This window comes from Pelecanus crispus, chromosome 4 (genome assembly GCF_030463565.1).
Source record: "Pelecanus crispus isolate bPelCri1 chromosome 4, bPelCri1.pri, whole genome shotgun sequence".
Classification (NCBI taxonomy): domain Eukaryota; kingdom Metazoa; phylum Chordata; class Aves; order Pelecaniformes; family Pelecanidae; genus Pelecanus; species Pelecanus crispus.
The window spans coordinates 6,031,669-6,053,921 of record NC_134646.1 but is presented as its reverse complement, the minus strand read 5'-3'; the positions used below and the strand labels follow the sequence as shown (position 1 = coordinate 6,053,921).

Here is a 22,253-nt window from a genome sequence, read left to right as displayed (position 1 = left end):
TCTGGCTTTAGTATGAAGTGCAATGCCTGTTCTAAGTTAAAATCAGGTATTTACTTGCTGATGAATACCTGTACTACTGCTGAACAAATTAAATCTACAGTCTTCAGGAAATGCTGAGGATGCTTCCTTTTAAACAAGGAAGTCTTTCTCATTAAATCAATTAGTTACCACTTAGAGGAAAAATGATCCAGGATATCTGAAGGTATTAGTAGACTGTTGGGTTATTTCTGCTCAATTAGGGTTATATCCTGGCCAATGGTTTGGTCTTTGCTCTTCTAGAGCAACCATTGCCTTCTCTGCAGGTGTTCAGCAGGAGTCCTCAGCAGAAGAGGGAAGGAAGGCTTTGCTCGCAGTCCTATTCTCTCATGTTGTTGCTTCTGTTTTCCTTTCATCCACAAATTAAGGTGGCAGCTCCTCAGTCTCTGTAGGAAATTAGTGCCTTGCTGCATCGCTGCCTGCTATGGATCCTGAAAAATGACCAATGTCAGAGGGGCCAAGGTGGGCCAACGCCACGTGTGCAACCCTAAACATAATCATGTCCTGAGCACGTTTGCAACTGTGCAATGCAGTGGCTCATGTTAGACAGCACTAGTAACTCGATATACTGTAAAGCAAATCTGTGAAGACTCCAATTTGTATGGTCATACCCATTTCTGATTTAGGGGGCCTGTTTATTTTAATAGTTCACTTAGTTCTACTGATGCACTGTAATTGAATTCAACTGAATGATTTCCCTGTCTGCTGCCAGCCTTCTCCCTCCTGCAGCTCCCTGGCAACCAGGTCCAGGATAGGCCTTTAAAAGAAGCACAGACTCTCTTTTGCACTCTTTTGCAATATCACTCCCCTTGCTATCAGGCAGAGCACTAGATAGGCAAAGAGGAGCCTCCTGTCCCACCTGACCTCCCATTCCCAGCAGCAGGACCCCTTGCCCTCCCCTCCCAATTGCCCTCATTGCCCCGACATGTTTAGTAGGTCCCCACGCTGAACAGCACTGTGGGACAGTAGTGGCAGCAATAACACTTTCACCCATAACATTTTTTAAAATGAGAGATCTACAAAATATATTTTTTAAAAATCCATTAAAAATATCCAAATTCTAAAATTCTGTCTATCCACAATCTACTGCAATGGTAAATTATGGCTGCAACTGTAAATCTCTCATCATCAAAGGTACATCATAAAGCATCAGCAGTGCATGTCCTCCTTTACAGTATAGTGTAAAGCCTGAGCTATACTGTAAAGCATAGAGTCACCTGAAGTTATGCAAGATTCTTGGGTTTGCAAAAGCTGAGTGCTTGTGATACATCCGTGAACCTTGTTTGGCCGGGACACTCTCAACTGATCAAACATTAGCAACGTAGAAGGAGGGTGGAGAGGGCTCTGAAGCATTTTTTCTCTTAAAATTTAGCTTTGAAGACTGCAGGATATTCTACATATATTCAGAAGAAGATTCAAATGCAGTTAGTCTAATGACAATTGGAAATGTTCAGCATTTTCCTGTAAACTTCGTAGGAACAGGGATTCAGATACATGGACAGTCTTGCCAAAATACTGTCCTGTTTTTGCTTTCCAAATGTGAAACTCCCATTGAAATCACTTGGTCGCCTTCCATTAACTTCAGTCTCAGTTGGAGCAGTCTTAGGAGGAACACGCAGGGAAAAGTTCCATAGTGCTACAAGCATGAGAAATTAAAAAAAAAAAAAAAAATCTTACTAGCACTTTTGGAGACTTTAATTTATATAAATGGCCAATATTGGACATGCACTTTCACATCAAAATGAAGCCACATAATAGTTGTTTGATATTTAAGGGAACACAGAATATGCCTCGACTACAAGTGATGAATGCAGCAAATTCCTTTACAATATATGTGCGCTAAGGACAAAGTAAATAAAAATCTTTAAAAATATTAACACCTTTGTGTTGTGACTGAAGAAGAATTATTGTCTTTGTTTACAGTGGTATAACTGTAAATCCTTTCTGCATAGTATTCTTTGGACTGCACAGGAAGAAGTGTCTTGATCTGAAGCTACTTACTTATCCCATGAAATTTTATTCCTTTAGGGTGGCCTATAACTTTAAGGCGAAATAATGTTTTTCAGTATACTGTGTTTCCCTCCAGATGGTTTCTACAGAATTTTGGCAGCCACATGCGATGATTAGCATGGTTGCCCTTCTAATCTCACACACTTTAAATAGACATATTCTTACAAAAACTATTACAGACTGCTCAGCAGATCTTTAACTATCAAACTGTGTTTGACTGTCACAATAAATAGAATATCCTGACCCTATTGCTTGGGGTTTAGATAAAAAAAACATCTAAGCACTTAGCTATTTAAAGGGAGGATTACATAGCAGATTCTTATAGTTCATGGTGCTGTGTACAAACTTCTCTTGCTAGAGTAGCAATATGTAAACAGCTAGTGCTGAACTTAAAAAAGATTTGCGTTTGCATGGAACACTTGCTAAACAGTCAGCATCCCTCACCCAGCTACTGCATCTTGAAAATACATACCCCAGCTAGCATGCACTTTTTCTATGCATATTCCTAATGCTAACAATCATAAACCCTATTAAAACTTAGCTTTGTGAGACATAACACCGGCTTCTCTCCCTTCTGTAAATGAAATACAGGACACTTGAGTGTTGCAGCACACAGAAAAGCAGAACTTTAAGTGGCATGTTGGAGACCTGGTTTCATATATAGCATTGTAAAAACTAAGACAGGGGTTGTAACGAAAGGATACAATGATTACCTGAATACTGCCTCCTACTTTCTGATCAGCCTCCCCTTTGAATGGCACAGTGAGCAAAAGCTAGAAGCTCTTTTAGGTCCTTATGTTATGCCAGAAGTTTCAAATGCTGAATCATAAACAATAACAGAAATTCAAGTTGGAAAGGGCCTTTTTCTGTCCTACCTTTCCTACTGTATCCTTTAAGCCATTGTGGGGAAAGCGACACAGGGAATAATACAGTAATATTTACTTGTAGCGTTTGCAGTCTCTAATGGCCACAGCATGGCTGCTTATGTCATTAATGTTGTTTTATTTGAAATAATTTTATTATTGTGAACAGTTTGACTTACAGTGTTGGGGTTCTGAGGAATTCCCAAGTAGCTGAAGTACATGGGGTGCAGTAGAAAAGTCACGTTATCTGTGCGTAGCTAAGTGAGTGATGATTCCCAAGTTTGTTGTGTGTTTTTGGCAGTCAGTGATTTGCACTGGTGGGTGCAGGAGCTCACTTCCAGGCCAGACCAGAATAAAGGAAATGTAAAGTTTGCTTATGAAAGGAGACTTCTGTCTTTTCTATAGAACTGAAACGAGGGGTAAATGTTTTATTCTTTCCTGACCTTTTCCCCCTTCCCTTTAAAACACTATGGTATTATGTTGATTTACAGCATTCTGAAAAAATTGATATTTTTCTCTTTAAAACTATCCTTATTGTGCCCAAAAAAGAAGATAATTGGGTTTGGTTTTATTAAAATCCTTTCTGAACTTTTTACACTGTAGCTATTCTTCTCAAATGAGTCATACAATAACCATTCCCAGTTTGTAGCCAGTTCTCCAAAGAAGCAGAAGAAAAAAGAAACAACTTCCTTTTAAGGGAATGAGACCTGTTTGTAATGATAAACCTCTTTCCATTTCTATTTGAAGACATTCTCCATAACCCAAGAATTGATAGTTATAAAAACACTACCTACTTTATTTGGAGTACAAAAACATTCATAGCTATAGAACATTGTTTAATGTTAGCCTAAAGCATCTGTATATACACTCACGCATAGGGGTAGTGTTGAAATTACATGTGACATCAAACAAGCAGCTAGTTTACCAGAAATCTGTAAGAAACAGCTTGGAAATGGTTTAACTTCATTTTACTCAATATTTTAAATAAATTAGTTTAAACAAAGAAGTATTTAATATTTATGTGGAATGAAAACAGTTCAAGAGTATGTAATTGTATGTGAGCTAACACAGCAATTTCTATTAAAGTGCTGTATGATTCCCAAAATTCATCGTACTGCTTGAATGCTAGAGTATTCACATGTTCTTAGAATTTGGGAAAATACCTACATGTCACACATCACTGTGACAATTTCTGTAACCTCTGAAAACCACTGTTGTTTTAATTTCCGTCCATAGAAACTGTAATAGGTATTTAGGTGCCCTCACTCTCCTTTTTGTTCTCAGACTGCGGGCCTTCCAAGCTTCTTCCATTAGCCCTGCAACTAGTAAGTAACAATTTCTCTAGTACCACATGAAAAAAGATTTAAAGATTAAAAACTTGGAATTACTTGTTTTTTTCCTCCTGTGGGTAGGATCACTTTGCAATCCAGAATATCCAGAAACATATTCTAATTTTAATGAAAGCTGTAACTCAGGTAAGAACCAGATTTAAGTATCTGGTACTGTAAGGAAAATAGCATGTCATGAGACTCACAATTAATTTTAAAAAGTTGGCCAGATAGCCATGGTTATTTTATGGTTTTTTTTAAGATACCCAACTATAGGTAAGTTTTTTTCAAGATACTAATTTTAAATGTGTAAAATGGGTGTTATTGCATACAAATCAAAATATTTCACTGGATGTGTTACTTAGATGGGAAATAAGAATAGTTATACACTAGCTAAGGGTTGAAGGGGAAAAACCCCTGATACTAAATTCAGATGCAAAAGCAGAGATGAATTGTTTAAGTTGTATTGCCATCCATTTAGCTCTGAACCCCTGACACTATAGTTTATTAGAGAGGTGGAGACAACAGAATTCTTTGTAACACGGATTTATATTACCAGAGGAGCTACAGAAGACCTCTTCTGTGTTGTTAAAATAAATTAATCAAAACCAGCAGGGGAGCGTCCTTGAATTACAATGGTTGCATTATTCAGAAGCTGTAAAGATTGAATTTTTAAGGAAATCCAAATGGCACATAGCTTGGGAAAGAGCCAGTTGTTTTTTAATGCTGCCATTTTTAACAATTCTTAATATAAGAAACGAGTATTGTTTCAAGCAGATCTTTGGCATACATTTTCTATGATTTTATTTAATTATCTTCCTCTGCAGTATTATTATTATGTGCTAACCCAAGCATAATATGGCATCTCTCATCCCAGATAGATTCTGAAGTACTTTAATGACCTTTGGCCAAAATCTGTGCCACCTTTAAGTCATGTTGGCTAAGTCAAGGATGCAGTTATATACCCAGAAGGCAGCAGCCCACACATTCATGAAATGCAGCAATCCTATAGCAAGAGCACCCCTATGTGTGCCTTCTAGGAGATAAAGTAATATTTTCCTAACAAAACTTTCAAAGAGGAAAGGGATACAGGGTAACTAATGTGATCAGACCGTAGGCACAAGTTGGAATTTGGTTGGGACACTAGAAGTAGTCTCTCTTCTGCAAAGGGATTTTTAAAAAGTGAAATTACTGCAAGTGGTCAGAACTCCCAGGTACACATTTCTTGCTAGGATTAGTCAGGGGCTGACTCAGCAGGGACATGGCCACATACTGAACGCACAGCATTAACTTTCTGTCAAGAAGGAAGGGCCTTGAAAAACGAAATCACAATTTAAAGTGGTATTATTTACATTTGATGCACAGTTTTCAGTTTTAGCATAGATGTAATTTTTATAAAAACGGACTACTAAATTATGACAGACAAGTATCACCGCTGTTGCTAATTCCATTAAGTGATGCATAGCTCACAAATGCGGTATGTCAGTCAGCTGTGGTCTACCAATCAGCTAGTCACACATGGTAGATGTATGGGTACATCTCCATTTCCTGAAGACAAGGAACTGAAGTGTGAAAGCGTTGGTACCTTAGATATTTTTATATTGGAAGAGGACACGTAAAAAGCTTTGTGTTTTTTAAAGACGTCATAGTTACTGTGCATTATAATTTCACTAAACTTCCATGTAAATGTTAAAGTCAATTAGCAGGGACAAAACCTAGGACAAAATCCTACTGGCTTAATTAGTTGAAATTAAGTCCTGGATTTTGCTGCTATCAAACTTTCATATTTTGTAAACTTAAAGATCTGAAACCCTCTATGAGAGTATGATAGTTCCGAAGAATACTGTGTTACCCCAAATTACAGTCATGTTCTTCCATGTAACCTTTTTCTGTTCCCCCTGAGCATTGCTGAAAATGCACTAGTTCTTCCAGCATAGCTCCATCAGCTTCTGGAAAGTTATGCCACAGAGGTATGGCCTATTCTATACAGTGTTATTGAAATAAATGTTAGAACCTGAAGTCATGATAGGCTTCTGTTCTTTTGTCTCTTCTTCCAAAACTATTAATAATAGAAATAAGGATTAAGAAAGATAATTCAAAAATGCTATGGGACTAAAAAAAGATTTTCAAATCTTATTCAGATGTTAGAATAATAGTAAGTTTTAAAGAATTTTCTAAAAATAACAACAAAAGAAACAAGCACATGCAAATGAACAGGATAATCTTGACTGTATCAAACATCTGGAAAATATAAGCGCACATAAAAGGGCTATTCATTTTAAGGATTTAATTTAATAACTCATCCCATTCAAGAAGATTAACATGTGGCTATAAAATACCTACTTGCCATCAGAACATTTCACCCCAACATAGTCATAGAAAGTTTTTGACAGCCCTAGTTATATTAGTTTAGGACAAGAGCATTCCTTTTCATTTTGTGTGGCTACTGTTGCTCCAACTTTGCTACAAGATATCCTGCATATTTTTCAACTATTAAATGATGCGTCTAACTCGGTTGCATTGTTATGGCCATATGGAACCTCCCAGTAACCTTAGTATGTATAAATCCAAAACTGTGCCAGATCTTCGTTACTTGATTTTTAGAGTGAGCACTGCCTTTACGACATGAGAAAGCAACAAACAACTGTAGCTTGTACAGAGTTAAGAGGCACTTTTTGTAAGTACTTCTGCAATTAAGGCTCTGGCAGCTACAAAACCAAAATCCTCCATGTAGTATTTCCCTTTAGATCTATGGAAAGTGCGTCAACTCCCAAAAAAGGTCAAATACTAGCTTAAAAACATGAGACGTGAGCAGAGGAGGAAATGGAAATCACTCCGTCCTCTCCTTTCGTGTGCATTGTGCTGCTTTCAGAGCTTATTCATGAAAGAAAAAATAATCGGAAGGAAGATCTGACAATATGACAGCATGGTATTCATGAACGATTGTTCGACCGAGTGTCAGGAAACCTGTGGTCATGGCAAAGTCAGCCCTGAGCTGTGGCACTCTTCCAAATGCCAAGCACCAAATAAAGGGAGTAGAGGCTAGGAGGAACTTGTGAAGGCACAGCTATGAACTGAAAAGACATTTATATGGATCAGTTCTGTGATTTTGTATTTGTTTCCCGAGCAAGTGCTTCCCTATGATTCACATTACTATATACATTGGAAATTGATGGGTGGTGTAGCTCCTTGTCTCATGGCACTGTTTATAGCTGTCTGTTTAAGAAACCTTTACAGTCAAACACAAATTTCAGCATACTTGTGATGTAAGAAGTCATTTAAAAATCAACTGAAGATCAAGAGTGGCATTTTAAGCAACTGAATGTAGAAATGTACAGTGCTTCTTTTCACTAAAAGAAGATAATCTGTCTCAGATTGCCTCAGAAGATTTAAACTTTGCTGACACCTCTCTTACTAATATAATTTTGAGGGAGAGGTCCTGTTATACGAACTGCTAGTATCTTCTCAAGTTTCGCTGGGAAGCACACTTTTTAAGGATTGCGTAGTCTTTAAACAGATGTCACAGGTCAGCACCTTCATAAATTAAATTCAGTGTCAGAATCAGTGTCCAGTTTCCTTTTCTCTATATTATTTTGCCCTGAAACTTACCTTTTTCTTATTAACTTAAGCCTAATAATTAATTTAAAGAAAACACAGAGCAAGAGCATTTTAATGTCACTGTATCAGAGGGGATTGCTTTCCAGTTCTTTTCTTTTTGCATGGAAGAAACCAGAAATCTGCACATTGAAGTAAACTTTCTCTCATCCTCTGTGCCTGAAGAAAGAAGCCTTGATGCCAGAGATTACTGTAATTTGTGAGAAGAAAGAGGAGACCAAGGCCAACTTCTCCCCTCGTGCCCCCCACCCCGTATTCCACACGCATTGCATGGGTATTTTACTCTGCGAAAGTGTTGATCCGTGACCGACACCACAGGAGTGCAGCAAAGCTTTCTGCATTAAAAAGAAGAGGGGTCCAGAGATGGAAGGGATGTTTCAACAAGGACAACCTCAGCAGATCTGACAGACACCAGACACATACTTGCTTCACAATAACCAATATTAGCTGACGGATGGAGTTGGGGCTTGCTGCTGAGAGGATTTTGCCTTAAATGCTCCTTAGCTGTGTGTTCAGTCCAAGCAAAGCAGTCATACAGATATATTTCTGACCAGTCAAGTGCAGTTGTGGCAGGACCTGTATTTGAGATACTGGTTTCGATTGTGACTGACTGTGTTAAAATGATGGAGGTACAAGAGGTACACAAGGGCTAAGGGAGCCAAGTGAAATAGCCAGAATGAAACCCGTAAATACCATCTGGCCTGAGAGTATCTTACAAATGTAAAACTAAAGAAATCAAAAAAGTTCAAGGAAGCTTTTAAATGAAACTAAACTCACTTGGGCCAATGTGTAAGTTTTGCTTTAAGTGACATACAGGTATAACATGAGATTATGTGAATCCCCAAGGGAGAATGCTGCTTTCCATAATACCACGAAACTATAAAACCAGAGAGGACTTTGTAGCGTATCGTTTCCTCTCCCAGTAAGGAGAACAATATACAAGAGTCCTACAATATAAAAGGGACTGGCAATCACAAAGAAACCTATTCACACAGTATTTCAACCACGTGCGGACCAGAGATCTTCTCCAGATATTAAACTCAGTCCCACAATCCGTGGATTACTAAAAATATTATGCTCATCGGAAACTGTTGATGCCAGACAGCACAAGTCTCATTTGAAGGCTTATTCATAATGACCTGATGGAAACCTGTTGGAAGAAGCTTTTTAGTTGGCTAACAGACAGGCAAGAGGCACTGCAACAGGACTGAAGCCATAGGTAACTCCCACAGCTATGATTGTCACTGTGGGTGCATCCAGCATGATTGATCCAGTCACTGAAATAATTTGTGTTCCTTGTTCTTGACAGAACACACCTGCGCATAAACATGGAACAATGAATATTTTCCAGCCTTTAAAAAAAAAAAAAAATGTTTGCGTCTAGAGCAGTAAAAGGTTTTGGGGAAAGACTTGGTTTGGCTGTCATTTTAGGTGAGCTCGATTGCCATGCTGTTGCCTAGATTACCTGGAAAGAAAATATTTTTCATAAGAGGAAGGGTTCTTTCCCACCCTTTTCAGTTTCAGCTAAGACTGTGCTAAAACATGATCCCATTGCTGCCTTCCTATTTTTATCCCACGACCCAGCGGCTGATGAACCATGCCAGGGTTTAATTCTTCAGAGCTGGATGATGCAGCAATCCAGAAGGCCTGAATTCAAGCCCGATTTGAACAGACCAATGCATCTTTAGTTTTTGCTTGAGTCAATTAGTGCCCAATATCACTTTGTGCTAATTCCCAGTCTCTGCAACTTTTCCAGGCCTCTTATGCAAATCAGGCCTGGAAGCAAACAAGAAGTGAATGACCCAGAAGGCTGGTACGGGGTTGGGCACCATTGTTCTCAGGCCATGCATTTCAGTGCTCCGTTTGTTCATGTAGCAACACTAAAAAAAATGACAGGCCGCAAAGATAACTATCTCCTCGGGCTTAATTATCGTACCCTTTGTACTGTTCTTGCCAGTGTAGAAAAAGAGGCATTCATGGTCCTCTCACTACATTTAGATTCACTGGATTGGTTGTCACTGTTCCTGTAAATGTAGAGGAACAAAACTGTCACTCTGAGAGTTTGGGAAATTTTTGCTTTTGTAGAATGACAAGAGGTTTTAAAGTCAAATCCTTTTTATAGTCACAAATTGTGCCATGAAATCAGAAATCTTTTGGTAACATTATCCTGCTGATCCGGAAAATGAATCAAGGCCTTTCAACTAAAGATTCAGTCATGGAAAAATGAGTTGGATCACACCTGTACTGATCTGTTAATTTAAAATTATTCGAGTGAAAATGGGCTCAAGCTGCAGAACTCAGGTAGCTTTCCAACACCCGAGCTGTTCAAGGATGCATTCTTGGATTTGGTTTTGGTGTATTTCATGGGACTCTATCCTTCATCAGATTAGTAAAATAACCTGGTTTTAGAAGAGCTAATATTACTGACTGAAGTCATGACTGAAAGTGAGGGCGGAGAAAGGAAAAGCAGGATAATAAGGAATTTAGAAAAAACATCATTTTAATATAGCTCAAAATTTGGTTTAAATTGGATACAAGACCTGGGAGACTTCTTGTATCTCCAGGGCTCCCAGTCCTGTCTGCTCTGGCTATTGTCAGATTGGGCTGGAAGAAGCTGAGGTCTGATATAATGGGTTTTTATGCTCTTTTTTATTATTATTTCACTACCTGTATTCAATAGTCATGTGTAATATTACTACTGAATGTTCATAATACGGTGTAAAATAGGTGCAGAAATATTTTTCTGTTTTCTCTTTAAAGGATTATGACTGCCTCTTTCTTAAGGCCTTCTGAAATACTCCTTTTTACTTAGTTTTTTAAAGATCAAAATGTGTCCTAATTATAGTGTTATAAAACCACAAATCAAACCCTAGTATAAATTTATGGAGCCCTCCTTAAGGGGATTACATTCTATTTGTATGCAGGGAATAATAAATAGAAGTGAAAGGAAGATTTGGAATGATTACTTTGATACTATGATTTTGATTAATTTGATATTATGTGATTCTTGACTTGTTTTATATACATATTTATCTTGAAGGCATTAATTCTACACTTGGAAATTATTTGGTCTGGGAGGTACTGAGCTGAACAATACTTAGCAGCTTCAATAAGAAAACATTAAAGCTAGCAACCAAAATTTCTCCACAGGTGTAACTGTCTACATTCACTTACCTATGATTTTGGGGATTGTGAATAAGAACACCACCGGGTGATAATCAATATGTCAGTATCATGAAAAGGTGATTATTCAGTCTGGACTTAAAAGCACACTGCTAATTCACTTAGCAAAGGGATTTGCGAGCTTGAAAGGAACCAGTGTTCTACTTGTGATTTCCAGTTCAGTTTAATGACTAGTATCTTCCCCTAGATACTCCTAAACATGCACAGCACATCTAAAGACTAACTTTGGCTGTCAGGATGGATACCATGAGATAACACTTTGAAACTAACATTTTGTTTCATAAAACAATAGTATAATTTTATTATGTATTATTGTAACAAAACACTCCAAGTTTGTGAATGGCTTGTTTTAGAGTGACTAGCATAACATACTTATTCCACTGACTGAGGATTTAGGTGAAACCATTCTAATTTCCTACTTATCAAGTGTTTTGGAAAGCCAACAATTCTGAAACTTTGGGCTTTTCTCAGTGAAGGATATCAAACAGCTGCTCCTCTGTAAGGACCTTAGGCATTAAATAGTATTACATGTTAGAATTTGCTTAAAACATCCACGCTTAATGATATTTTTCTTCTAATTTGAAGAATTTTATAAGCAGGTCTTACACTATCCATACTGCAAGTATTATTTCAGTGTGTGGGAAGATCATTGTGAATATATGATAATATATAAAGCTGTTTATCCCTTTCAGATTATTTCCATATGCATCCTCTGTAGTTAAATCAGTGGCTTATGGCAGCTAGTCTTTGAAGTGATCTCTGCAAAATAGGAAAACGTAATTTGTGGAACAAAATGCTGATCAGTCTATTCCAGCCACATCTGTTAAGCTCTAGGAGTTCAGAGATTTCTGTAATGAGAGAGTTCATGCAAAGCAGAAAGTTTCCTGTATTTCTTTCAGTCCAAAGGAAGTTCACTGGAAGTGATGGGCACTGTTCTAAAGTAACAGGGTTTGAAGTCTGAGGCATTGTTCGCCCGTTTTCAGTGAATTCACAGAAAGTGATGCTTAAATAAGTAGCTGGACTTGTGTATTTAAATAAAAGTACTACCAAGAGAATGATAAGAGAAAGCAGAGCAGGAATTTCTGGCAGAGAAGACAAGGATTTAGAGAGATGGAGAGATGATCTCTTCAGGGGCACTAGTGGTGGTGGTTGAGTAAAGCTAATAAAACTCATGGCTGATTGCAGTACATCTTGGAAACACCTGATATTATGCAGGTACAGACAACCATTGTAATTACTGTTGCACAATTCTCCATGTAGATGCTTTTCTTCTGGAAGAAAAGCAGGTTTTTTTGCAGGACCCTTAGAGCCTTTCCAAAGTGATGTCAGTTGAACTGTTGGAGATGCGTCTACAAGAAGAGGGGTGTGCCAACACAAGGAGTTACTGTCTGACTTGTCCAGCCACAGCTGTGCCTGCTGCAAAGGTTGCCACCCACAGCTGCTTGGCACTCCTCTCTCTTTCCTCCTCCCTATCCTAACCTGGAGGTTACTACACTTCAAATCTTCTATAGATGAGCTGCTTGTATGATTGTTCCCTGAGCTCTCCGGCAAAATGAGGTGAACTAGCAAAGCCCTGGTATCAAAATTGTTTAAGAAATACCTGCTCATTTCAACCAACACAAGCCTGTCTGTTTGCAGAGTTGAAAGCAAGAGGGCAGTTACAAGTAGTCCCTTCAACCAGTAAACATTTGCAACTGAGAGATATGTCCACAGTCTACGTTTTCTGCTTAGCTTACACTGATACATTATCAGTCTTGTAATAAATGGCCTCTAGTTTCTAGTAATGTCAGTCTAGTACCTATTATTAGCAATCATTTCACTCTCTTATAAATATGCAAACTGATTGTCTTCAAGTAAGTATCTTTGTCCTTACAAAGACTTCCTAGACAGATTGGAAATGAAATGTGCAATGACCAAATAACTTGAAAAAAGTTACAGTATTTAACAGTGTTATCAGAATACCCCAAAGTCTAAGGTTTTTTTGTTCCTTTGATGGGAATGACTTCTGCTAGACACAGAAAATTGTAGTAAGTAGATCCCTAGCAAAAACTGCTACACCCTTCCCAATGAGGATTTTTATTCATGATATCTGCTTCTAATTAAATAACTGCACTATATTATACATACTAAGGTCCAGTCCTTTGCCCTTTGAAGTCAATGGCAAAGCTCCCATTGAACTGATGGGAAAAAATGTAACTCCTTTGTTAAGGCTTCCTTTGTAGCAATTTCAACTGTTAGGTTTTTAAAACAAAGATTTGGCTTTGTCACCTTGGCCTGCAGACAACAAGCAGTTCCTGATACTCCTTCTTTTAGACAGAGAGTACTAGGAAGGGGAAATAAAGTTCCCCTGTCATTCCATTTGTTTTTCTTTCTGTTACTGTAAAGTGCCACAATGGTTATATGATTGTCTTGCATTATCTTTATTTTAGAAACTTTCTTGAAATTCAATATTATAGCAATTTATGCCATACGTGGCATGTTTATGCTATAGAGAACGTATCAAATGAAACCAGCAGTATAGAAAACCATAGTTTATCTACTTTCTTCATAGTTTTGAACCATCACCAGTTCACCAATTGTAATATAAAACATGCTTACAAAAACCAAAGCATCCAGCTTCCCAAATGAGACTGTATTTCTGAAATACACTTACAAAAAGGCAAGTTTATAAAATAATGATCCTACAGCTCTGCAGTCGAGGATGATGTAACTCGTTTGAACCAAAAGGTTACCCATGCATTTGACGCCCCATCCCAGATGTAGGAAGGAGATATCAACAAAGAAGGAAACTTCAAGGATTCAAAATAACATTTATGTCGAAGTAGAAAGAAGGCTTGTAGACAGCGTTTCCCTGCTAAATGAGAAAAGAAGATTCTGTGATGTGCCCAAGACTGCAGCACATGAGAGAGAGCTCAGGGTATAAGCCCCTTGGCTCTGGAGAGCTTAGGGCTACGTTTTTGTAATAATTTACCTTCCACATAAGCAACAAATAAAGCAGCCACTTCTTCACTGTTCTTAGCACCCCACTGAGAGCAAGGTGCTGAGGTGTTTTGAAGATTTTTGGCTTTCATGCTCAACACCATGTTGTATTGGCAGGTAACCAAAAAATAGCACTTTGATTTTGGTACACGCTGAAGTGTTTCAGTCTAAATGTGTGTTAGTCTCATCCTAACATCCACACTGACTATGGACTGCAGATTCTAATGAAATGGGACAGATGGGAAAAATTACAGAAAAGGAAAAAGAAATCCACTGTGTAACTTGTGTACATTAGGTCTGAAATTTAAAACCTTCAAGCTGATATCCAGGGGGTTTTTTTACTGCCAGTTTTGTTCCAGCCAACGATCAGTGCTCGTAAGTACTGGTTGCAATCTAAATGTTATCATTTTTGTCCACAGTTAATTCCATGCACAGAACTGTTCGTCTTAAAGCTATCTCTGCAAATCAGTCTCGTTTTATAGAGTGCTAAGCATTTAACCCATGAAATATGGTCCCTTAAAGTAATTTCTGCTCTAAATATTTTGGCTGTAAATACGAAGAACACCGAGTTCTGTATTTAGCCATGATACATATAAATTGCTAGCTGTATCCTCTCAAACGATCTGCCACAATCCTAAAGGGCTTTGTAAACAACATTTCCTGTTGTGATATTTTAATGTGAACTTGGCCAAAAGTCTTAATATTACATTCACATTCACAATAAGAATGCAATGGCAGAAAATACAGAACAATGAAACATAATAATGTCATGCAGTGTATTTTAAATGTTTCTAGCAAAGAAACTAAAAAATGAAGCAACACTCTATACAAAGCAGCTAATCTAATTTAGTAGGAATACACTGTTCGGTTTTTTTAGTTTGTTTATTTTAAATCAGTGTGAATTATGTTGCTCATTCTGTTCCATTGAAAACTCTCCTAGCATGAGAGTTGGAAAAAGTATCTATTGGAAACAAGCACAAATGAATACTACCATGTATCCAAAGCGTGCTTGTATTTGCCTAAATACTGTGGAAAGCATGCCAAAACCAGCTTGGTATGTAGTTCTGTACATCCAAAACAGGGTATACAATCATGTGCTAGTTCAGCCTGCAGTTTTTAAACAAATAGAAGGGACTTTAGTACTAAACGTTTCCACTGGCACAATAGCTGGAATGCAAAAGTTTGAAACTAGAAAACGCGGACCCCTCACCTTTGGAAGTACATATAAACCGTTGCTGGTAAAGGTGTATGAATTTTTTTTCCTCATTATTTTTCTAACTAGCAATGGCAGATTTTCAGGAACAAAGTTATTTAGCAGTGGTCTATTTTAGGTAGATTTTGGGAACTTTCACTTGTTCCTTTGTTTTGCAAAATAAATTAACCTAACCTCTACAAGGCCGGCTTCTTCCCAGTTTGTCAATGGAAGTTTTGTCATTTACTTAGAATAGTAAGCTGAACTATGTCATCTAAACACGTGCAAAAATGTATTGGTTATGGTTATGGTTAATTGGGTCAAGGCTCATAACGGAATCAAAATCATCTCCAGAAAAGATAGATAAAACCACATTTTTCCACATAACTCCTTATGTGAAAGAATACGTACATGCGCCTTACAGGGTTTTCTGAATATCAGCAAGTACTGGCTGTGTCAGATGGTCTGAATAGTGAATTTGAGAATAAGAGTTTGTCCAGGCTGCAAAGACAAACTATGTTTGGAAATGTATTAGCTCGCAAATTTAAACAAACAGTTTTAAATGCAGTCCAAGTAAGGCAAGCTGTGTTTAAATCATGTAGGTTAACTCTAGACTCCCCTCCTTTGCTGCCAAAGTTCAACTAGCATGTTTTAAACATGGCTTGCTCTGTCTACTGCTAGTGCATAAAGTTGGATTCAAATTCTGTTTAAAATGTCAGTTGATACAAATAAGGAAATACCAGCAGGGTCATGTTAGCTCAGTATGGAGCCTTTACACAGCATGCTGAGCATCTTCATTTCAAACACAGTAGTGTGTAGTAAGATCCTAGTCCTACTTCACTATGCATTAATGAGTGTATTTTCAGAAGCAGACAGCACCAAAGCACCAACTCCAACTCCAAGATGACTTTTAATGTCATCTGGAGATGATCGGTAACACAGAATGGTGTCTTACCTTCATCTTACTGGGAGGATGGTGCTCCTAGGCCATCAGTGCAGAGGCAAGCAGGGGAGCAAAAAACCACTGCTTCAGCAACTGATGGGTTATACTCATCTGTGTGACTTAGCACTGAAATGGGCTAGGAGCACAGGTATAACACAGCTATATTTATCATGTCTCAACTAGAACGTAGTGACCAGAATCTCAGCTTTTACTAACCTAGTTTTTCTGCCTGGAAGTGTGAGCATTTGCCAATGGTGACAATGTAAGAGAATGACGGGAACTTGAAAAAGTTTCCTTAAACCCAGCAGCTTTGATGTACTTTGCGGATGGACCGACGGTGTGCTAACGTACCTCTCCTATATGTGACAGTGACATGCTTTGCCTTACCTCAGGATCAAAAGCACAACTGTGCTAACATGTCTTATCCTTTATATTTTTTCTACTAGACCAAGTGTAAAGGTCAACTTGATGAAGGCCGCTTGGGGTTGTTCTGCATGTGTCAAGTATTTCAGATAAATGCAGGGAGAAAGTCAAACTACCACAACAGAGCCCACTTCTGTATACATCCAGCATTAAGTAATCATATTCAGACATCAACTTTTCACACTGTTGGTTCAGGTTGTTCCCAAGTCTTTGAGTTTCACTTTCAGTTTCAGGTTCCAATGAATCCAAAATGATGAAACTGAGACTTGAGTTGAAATCTGAGCATTTTGATGGACAAGTGCACAAGTCTAAAATGACCGGGCAGCCAGTTGTCACATGTCATTACTGAGCCAAAGGTAGAACTACTATCTGTGCAGCAGCAGCAGCAATCTATTTCAGAAATTGGCAAAATAGTCACAAACTGTATAAGTTTTGCATGAAGCCTAGTTGAGGCCTTTGGATTTGAACCCTGAATTACCAAAGTATTTCATAGGATTAATTAGCACTATAGTTAACATTTACAAAACAATGGCAAATTGCATTATATTTGGCATGTTTGGACATAAGAAAATGTCTGTAGTAGAGCAGAATTTTCAGTGTGCAAAACCACATTGTTAAGAGTTTCAAAATATCCATTAAGTTCTTTCAAATAACTTGACATTTTAGAGGATAGGCATTGTAATTGTAGTTATGCACTGGCAAACTGGCATGGTAGAAATTAAAGGAAGGGAAACATTACTATTTTATTTTTCTAAAAAATTTAGTTGAAAAAAGTTGCTGAAGAAGTACATAAAATCTGTCAGCACTTTAAAAAAAAAAATCGCTGTTTGTTTCTCTATAGGCAACTACATATTGTTCTGCCACTGATGAATCAGGGAGAGGTCAGGATGAATGCTTTCATACGTGTAAAATAGGACAACATGATCCCCTTTGAAGATATCTTTCTTACTGAGGTGTATGTATGTGGAAATATCTCTGTATATACTACATATAGACCAGAGTACTTCCAGAACTGATGTCATCTGAATTCAGTAACAAGTGAGGCACCTTGTCTCAATAACATTAGTTTCCCCAATGTCTCAAGTGTGAAAACCTACAACACAACTGATCATATGGATTTTTAAGCATCTGTTCATTTTTACTTCTAGGATACTGATAGGAAAAAGAGGACTGAATTTCCTTGGAAGTGCTTAGAGGTCTGAGTCATGGAACTTACCACCCTTGAATACTAGAACTATTTGCTTAAGTTCCCAAACTTAAATTAGCAAGACTTGGATGGATACAAACAATGAATTCATCAAATTGCTGTTTGGTGTAGGTAACAAATATGCTGAGAATAATGTGCCTCTATCGCAACCAGATAATTTAATGGAGTTACATCATGGTTGAATTACAAATTTAAATCATCTGTAGTTCAACTCCATGAAATTACCTGTTGCAGAAGAGATGCTTCTTAAAGCATATAGCTTCATTATATATAACATAGCTCGTATTGTTAAGTATTAGTACAAAAACTCACAGGACTTTCTTTCAAATGCTGGTCCAGAAAATCATTCATTATTTTGTACATACAGTTTTTATATATTTTAAATTAAAAACTGCAAAGAGATTTACAAGAGAAAAATCTATGATACTCATTAAAAAAGCATTCTTTCATATATCTCACAGTGGAAACAGAAAGGACATCACGTGTCACTTTGCTCTTATATATCTTGAATTCTTAGCCATCTAGGGTCACCGCTGTGCTGAGATTTCCCAACCGTCTCCTCCTTTGGGAAAGCTATCCTACAGTGCGATACTGACATGGTTTAGTGTCATGGTGCATACACAGCACAACTGATACAACCACGGTTTTCCTTAGCTTTATACTCCTGATTATCTTTTTTTTAAAAATAACGTTCATTTATTGGATATCCTTCTTAGCACAATATGTCTTTTGACACAGTATTTAAAGTAGATTTTTTTAAAGTCATTATGGTATATGTGGATAGTATATAGAATATGCAAATAGTATATAGAATATGCAAATTATTTTAAACTTAAAATACATTTTTATGAAATCTTTATGTTAATGGACATAACAAAGTAAGTTCATGTATGGAGCCAGGGTTGGGAGGAGGAGGGGTGTTAAACAGTTTGTTTGCCTCCACAGAAAATGAGTCAAATGTTTTCAAAATTTATGTTTTGAATAGGAGTTAAAAATGGACAAAATGATACTTCATGATACTTTAAAAAAAAATCCATTTGTTGCAATCTCACATCTAACAAATTACTGAAATGTCTTGATTCTAATTTAATGGTTGTAAAATTATTTGCTGATGAAAGTTTCCTATTTTATGTGCTGGTGAGAAAAAATACCAAGATATTTCTTGGGAAGGCAAAAGATTTGTCTCTATCTCTCTGTTAACACTTTGCATGATAATGAAAGACAAAACTTCATACTACAGGCAAAACTCTCACTGATTTTAGTGGGGATGCTACTTGCACATATGCTTTAAGAGCTAGGCAACAAACAATGGGGGGAGGTTTTACGTATTTTTTTTATAAATGTAGTAAAACAGTATTTTAAAAAGCATAAAGCAAACTGGTAAAAGTTGCTTCTGGCAGTGAACTGCAGTGACTGATTTCATTGGCTTTAAAACCGGTATGTTTCCTTTATCAAAAGGGTAGAGAAGTGTGAATTTGGGATTTTTGTATCCTGCCACATTTTCATGGATTATCTCATTTCCCTCCATTTCACATCCCTCTCCCCTTTAGATCTGTATCACAACCACTGCTCTGCGCACGACCGGGGCCTGAGTGCGCTTCCCTCTGCAGCAGTCCAGGGGTGCACCGTGCTCAGGTTGTGTCGGCAACCAGGCGAGCAACCCCTCTGCAGCTTTCCCAGCTCCTGCGAGCAGAGACACCAAAACCAGAAATACACACTTCAGACAAAATCTTGGTTGGTGTAAATTGGCAACAACCCACTGGTTCCGTGGAGGTACATTAGTATGCACCAGTGGAAAAAGTGAACCTTGAACTGAAAACAAAACAAAACAAAGCGATTTTTTATTGTGTTTAGGAAACACAACCTTTGGATTTTGGAGCCAGTAGGAAAATTACTATGCACTAGTTGGGTAATTCTTCATTCTTTCATGAGTTATTAGATTCAGTTTTCACAGATAACAGAATAAAAGCTGAAAACATTGCCTCTCCCCAGAAAAGGTCACACACAGTGTAGCTGCAGACCCCCCACCTCGCCGTGCCTCAACCTGCCGGTGGTGCCTGACCTGGAGACCCACGTCTGCGCGCCTCTGAGAGCCCAGGCTCCCCGGGGAGGACGGCGAAGCCTGCCGACAGAAGTGAGTCCCAAAGCAAGCTGTGGTCTGTCAACTCTTAAGTTGCAGGTTTTCAGCCAGATACTAGTGTCAATTTTCACATCTCACTGATCCTGACCAACTCTTAAGCGTGGAGAAGTGAATGATCTGGAACTCATAACGCACCCAATCCACCATCCTTGTAACACTTATATATGCTGATACACGTGTACTCTTACCAAGGGTGTTCTGAACTATTGTATTACGTGGCCTTTTGATTGGGTTCATTTGCAAGAAAACAAACTCATGATTCTTTGATTTTTTCCAAAAAATACATATTATTATTTTTCTGAATTTAGAGCTATTTTACTGGTGGATTTTCCCATTAGAAGTAAGGCAAAACTGTTACCATGTATCTAGTTCTCAAGTCCCAAATTTTAGTGGTAAAACAGAGCGCAGACTTAGATGCCACAGTCTAGGATGCGAATATGAAAAAAAAACCAAACCAATAGCCCATTTTTATCAGGGAAAATAAAGCTTAATCAGAATCTTGTGTTCAAACTACTGTGCTTTTTACTTTTGGTTTTATGTAATCCAGGCCACTTGCCTGTTACCGTTACTTACAATTTTTTAAGTTCTAGCTACAAGTTTTCACTAGATGGCAGGATTCCACTGTCATCTCTTATCAGTGGCTTTACTTGCAAAGCAGCAGTTGCCCATCGGTAGGAAAAAAATTTAAACATGTTCAAGTTTTTCAAAATATAAAAACAAACAAAAACCTTAACAGTAATGAGAAAAGATGATACATACATTGAATAAATCATAGCTCTATTACTGAATATGATTAATATGATGGGCTGGAAATCATTGAAAATAAGGGAAAGATGTTCTTTTCTTGACAGAGGAACTAAAAGGACCTTCTTTTATAAAATGAGGTAGACTTACTGCTTCTGCGATTTGTGGAAAAGTTAACTGATCCAGTAAATTAAATGTAACTAATTAATAAATATATTGACAGCTTAAGAAAGTTAGAGCTTAAATAGCTAAACTACTGATCTAAAATACTATATCAAAGTACAAAAAACTTAACACTCAATGTACCAAATTACCAAGATACTAAGAGGTGGTAAGATACGTTTTAATCTCTCTCCCTCAGTTTAACAAGGCTGAATTCATTGTATGATGATCAGTCCCAGTATCGTTTCAACCAGTGGTATTTTGCTGACCTCGGAGCTCTGGACAAAATTTGTCCCTCTTGTCTAGGAGAACAGAATGCAGCCCCATGCAGTTACATAAGCCTTAATAATCACGACAAATCTTCATTGTTGCCCCCGTGGAGAAGCTGTTGCAATGGAGTGAGCACTGATTTTTAACAAAACTACTTTTTAACTATTATTTTTGCAACTTGAGGTTACCAATTCTCATTTTTTATTTACTCTGAATGTCTACTGTCTGCTTTGCTCTCATTTTATACATGAAGGTAATTTATGAAAAGTCCATTAATTTTCAGTGTTGCTCATGAAATATAAGAGGGAATGTTTGGCATCTATTAAAGCTGCTTCTAAGACTGGATAACTTTCCAAAACCAGAGATAACTCAGTGTAATGCTTTCCAGGATTCCCAAAATAGTAAGAACATTTTCTCATGATAAAGCTGTATTTATTCTATGCCTAGAGTAGAAAAAGTATCATAAATAGAAGCCTGAAACAGCATTTCCTAATCTGAGATTCAGTTTTGCGATATGCTGAGTGCATTCAAAACCATAAGCGAATCAAACAGGAGCTGAAAGGCACACATCATTTCACAATTTCAAACCTTTAACATGTAAGAAAATGTTTGCAATACTTGCAAGCTAACCAGAAAGTAATCATTCCTTTTTATTGAAACAAACATAATCAGCACCTGTAGAATCTCTGCAAAACGTTAGCAAATTCAAACAAGCATCACAATAAGGTCCACACCAACCATTTCACTGGAAGCAGCATATATTTAAACAAACTACTCTCTTCACTCGTGTTCACAAAACACCAATAACATGTTTCTCTCATGATCCTACCTTGGCGATTTGCAAAGGCTGCTTTTGCTCCTTGCCACCTTGCAATCTAAAGCCCCAAGGCGCCCCTCCACTCATAGCAATGCAGAGATAATCCCCTGTGCCCATTTTCCTGGTGCAGTTAGGCAGCATTCATTTACAGAAGAGCATGAAAAATTTGTCTTGCAGATGTTCAGCGAGCTGGAGATTTGTCTGCCAGGCAGAGCTGGAGACCCAGAGCACCACACTGTTGCTGCTGCTGTGTACTGCACTACAAATGTAGTTATTCAGAAGAATGTAAGAGCTCCCTCCAATCAAGGGCACAGCCCACTCTTTCGTCAGATTTCTACGCT

General features: G+C 37.7%; 1 protein-coding gene across 1 annotated transcript in view; it reads right to left on the bottom strand.

Annotated features, from left to right (window-relative positions):
• Positions 1–22,053, bottom strand: part of SYNPO2 (synaptopodin 2) — a 91,098-nt gene extending 69,045 nt beyond the window's left edge. The window contains exon 1 of the mRNA XM_075709625.1: positions 21,925–22,053. Within this exon, the coding sequence (XP_075565740.1) occupies positions 21,925–22,053 (129 nt within the window). The remainder of the gene's footprint in view (positions 1–21,924) is intronic.
• Positions 22,054–22,253: the final 200 nt, after the last annotated feature.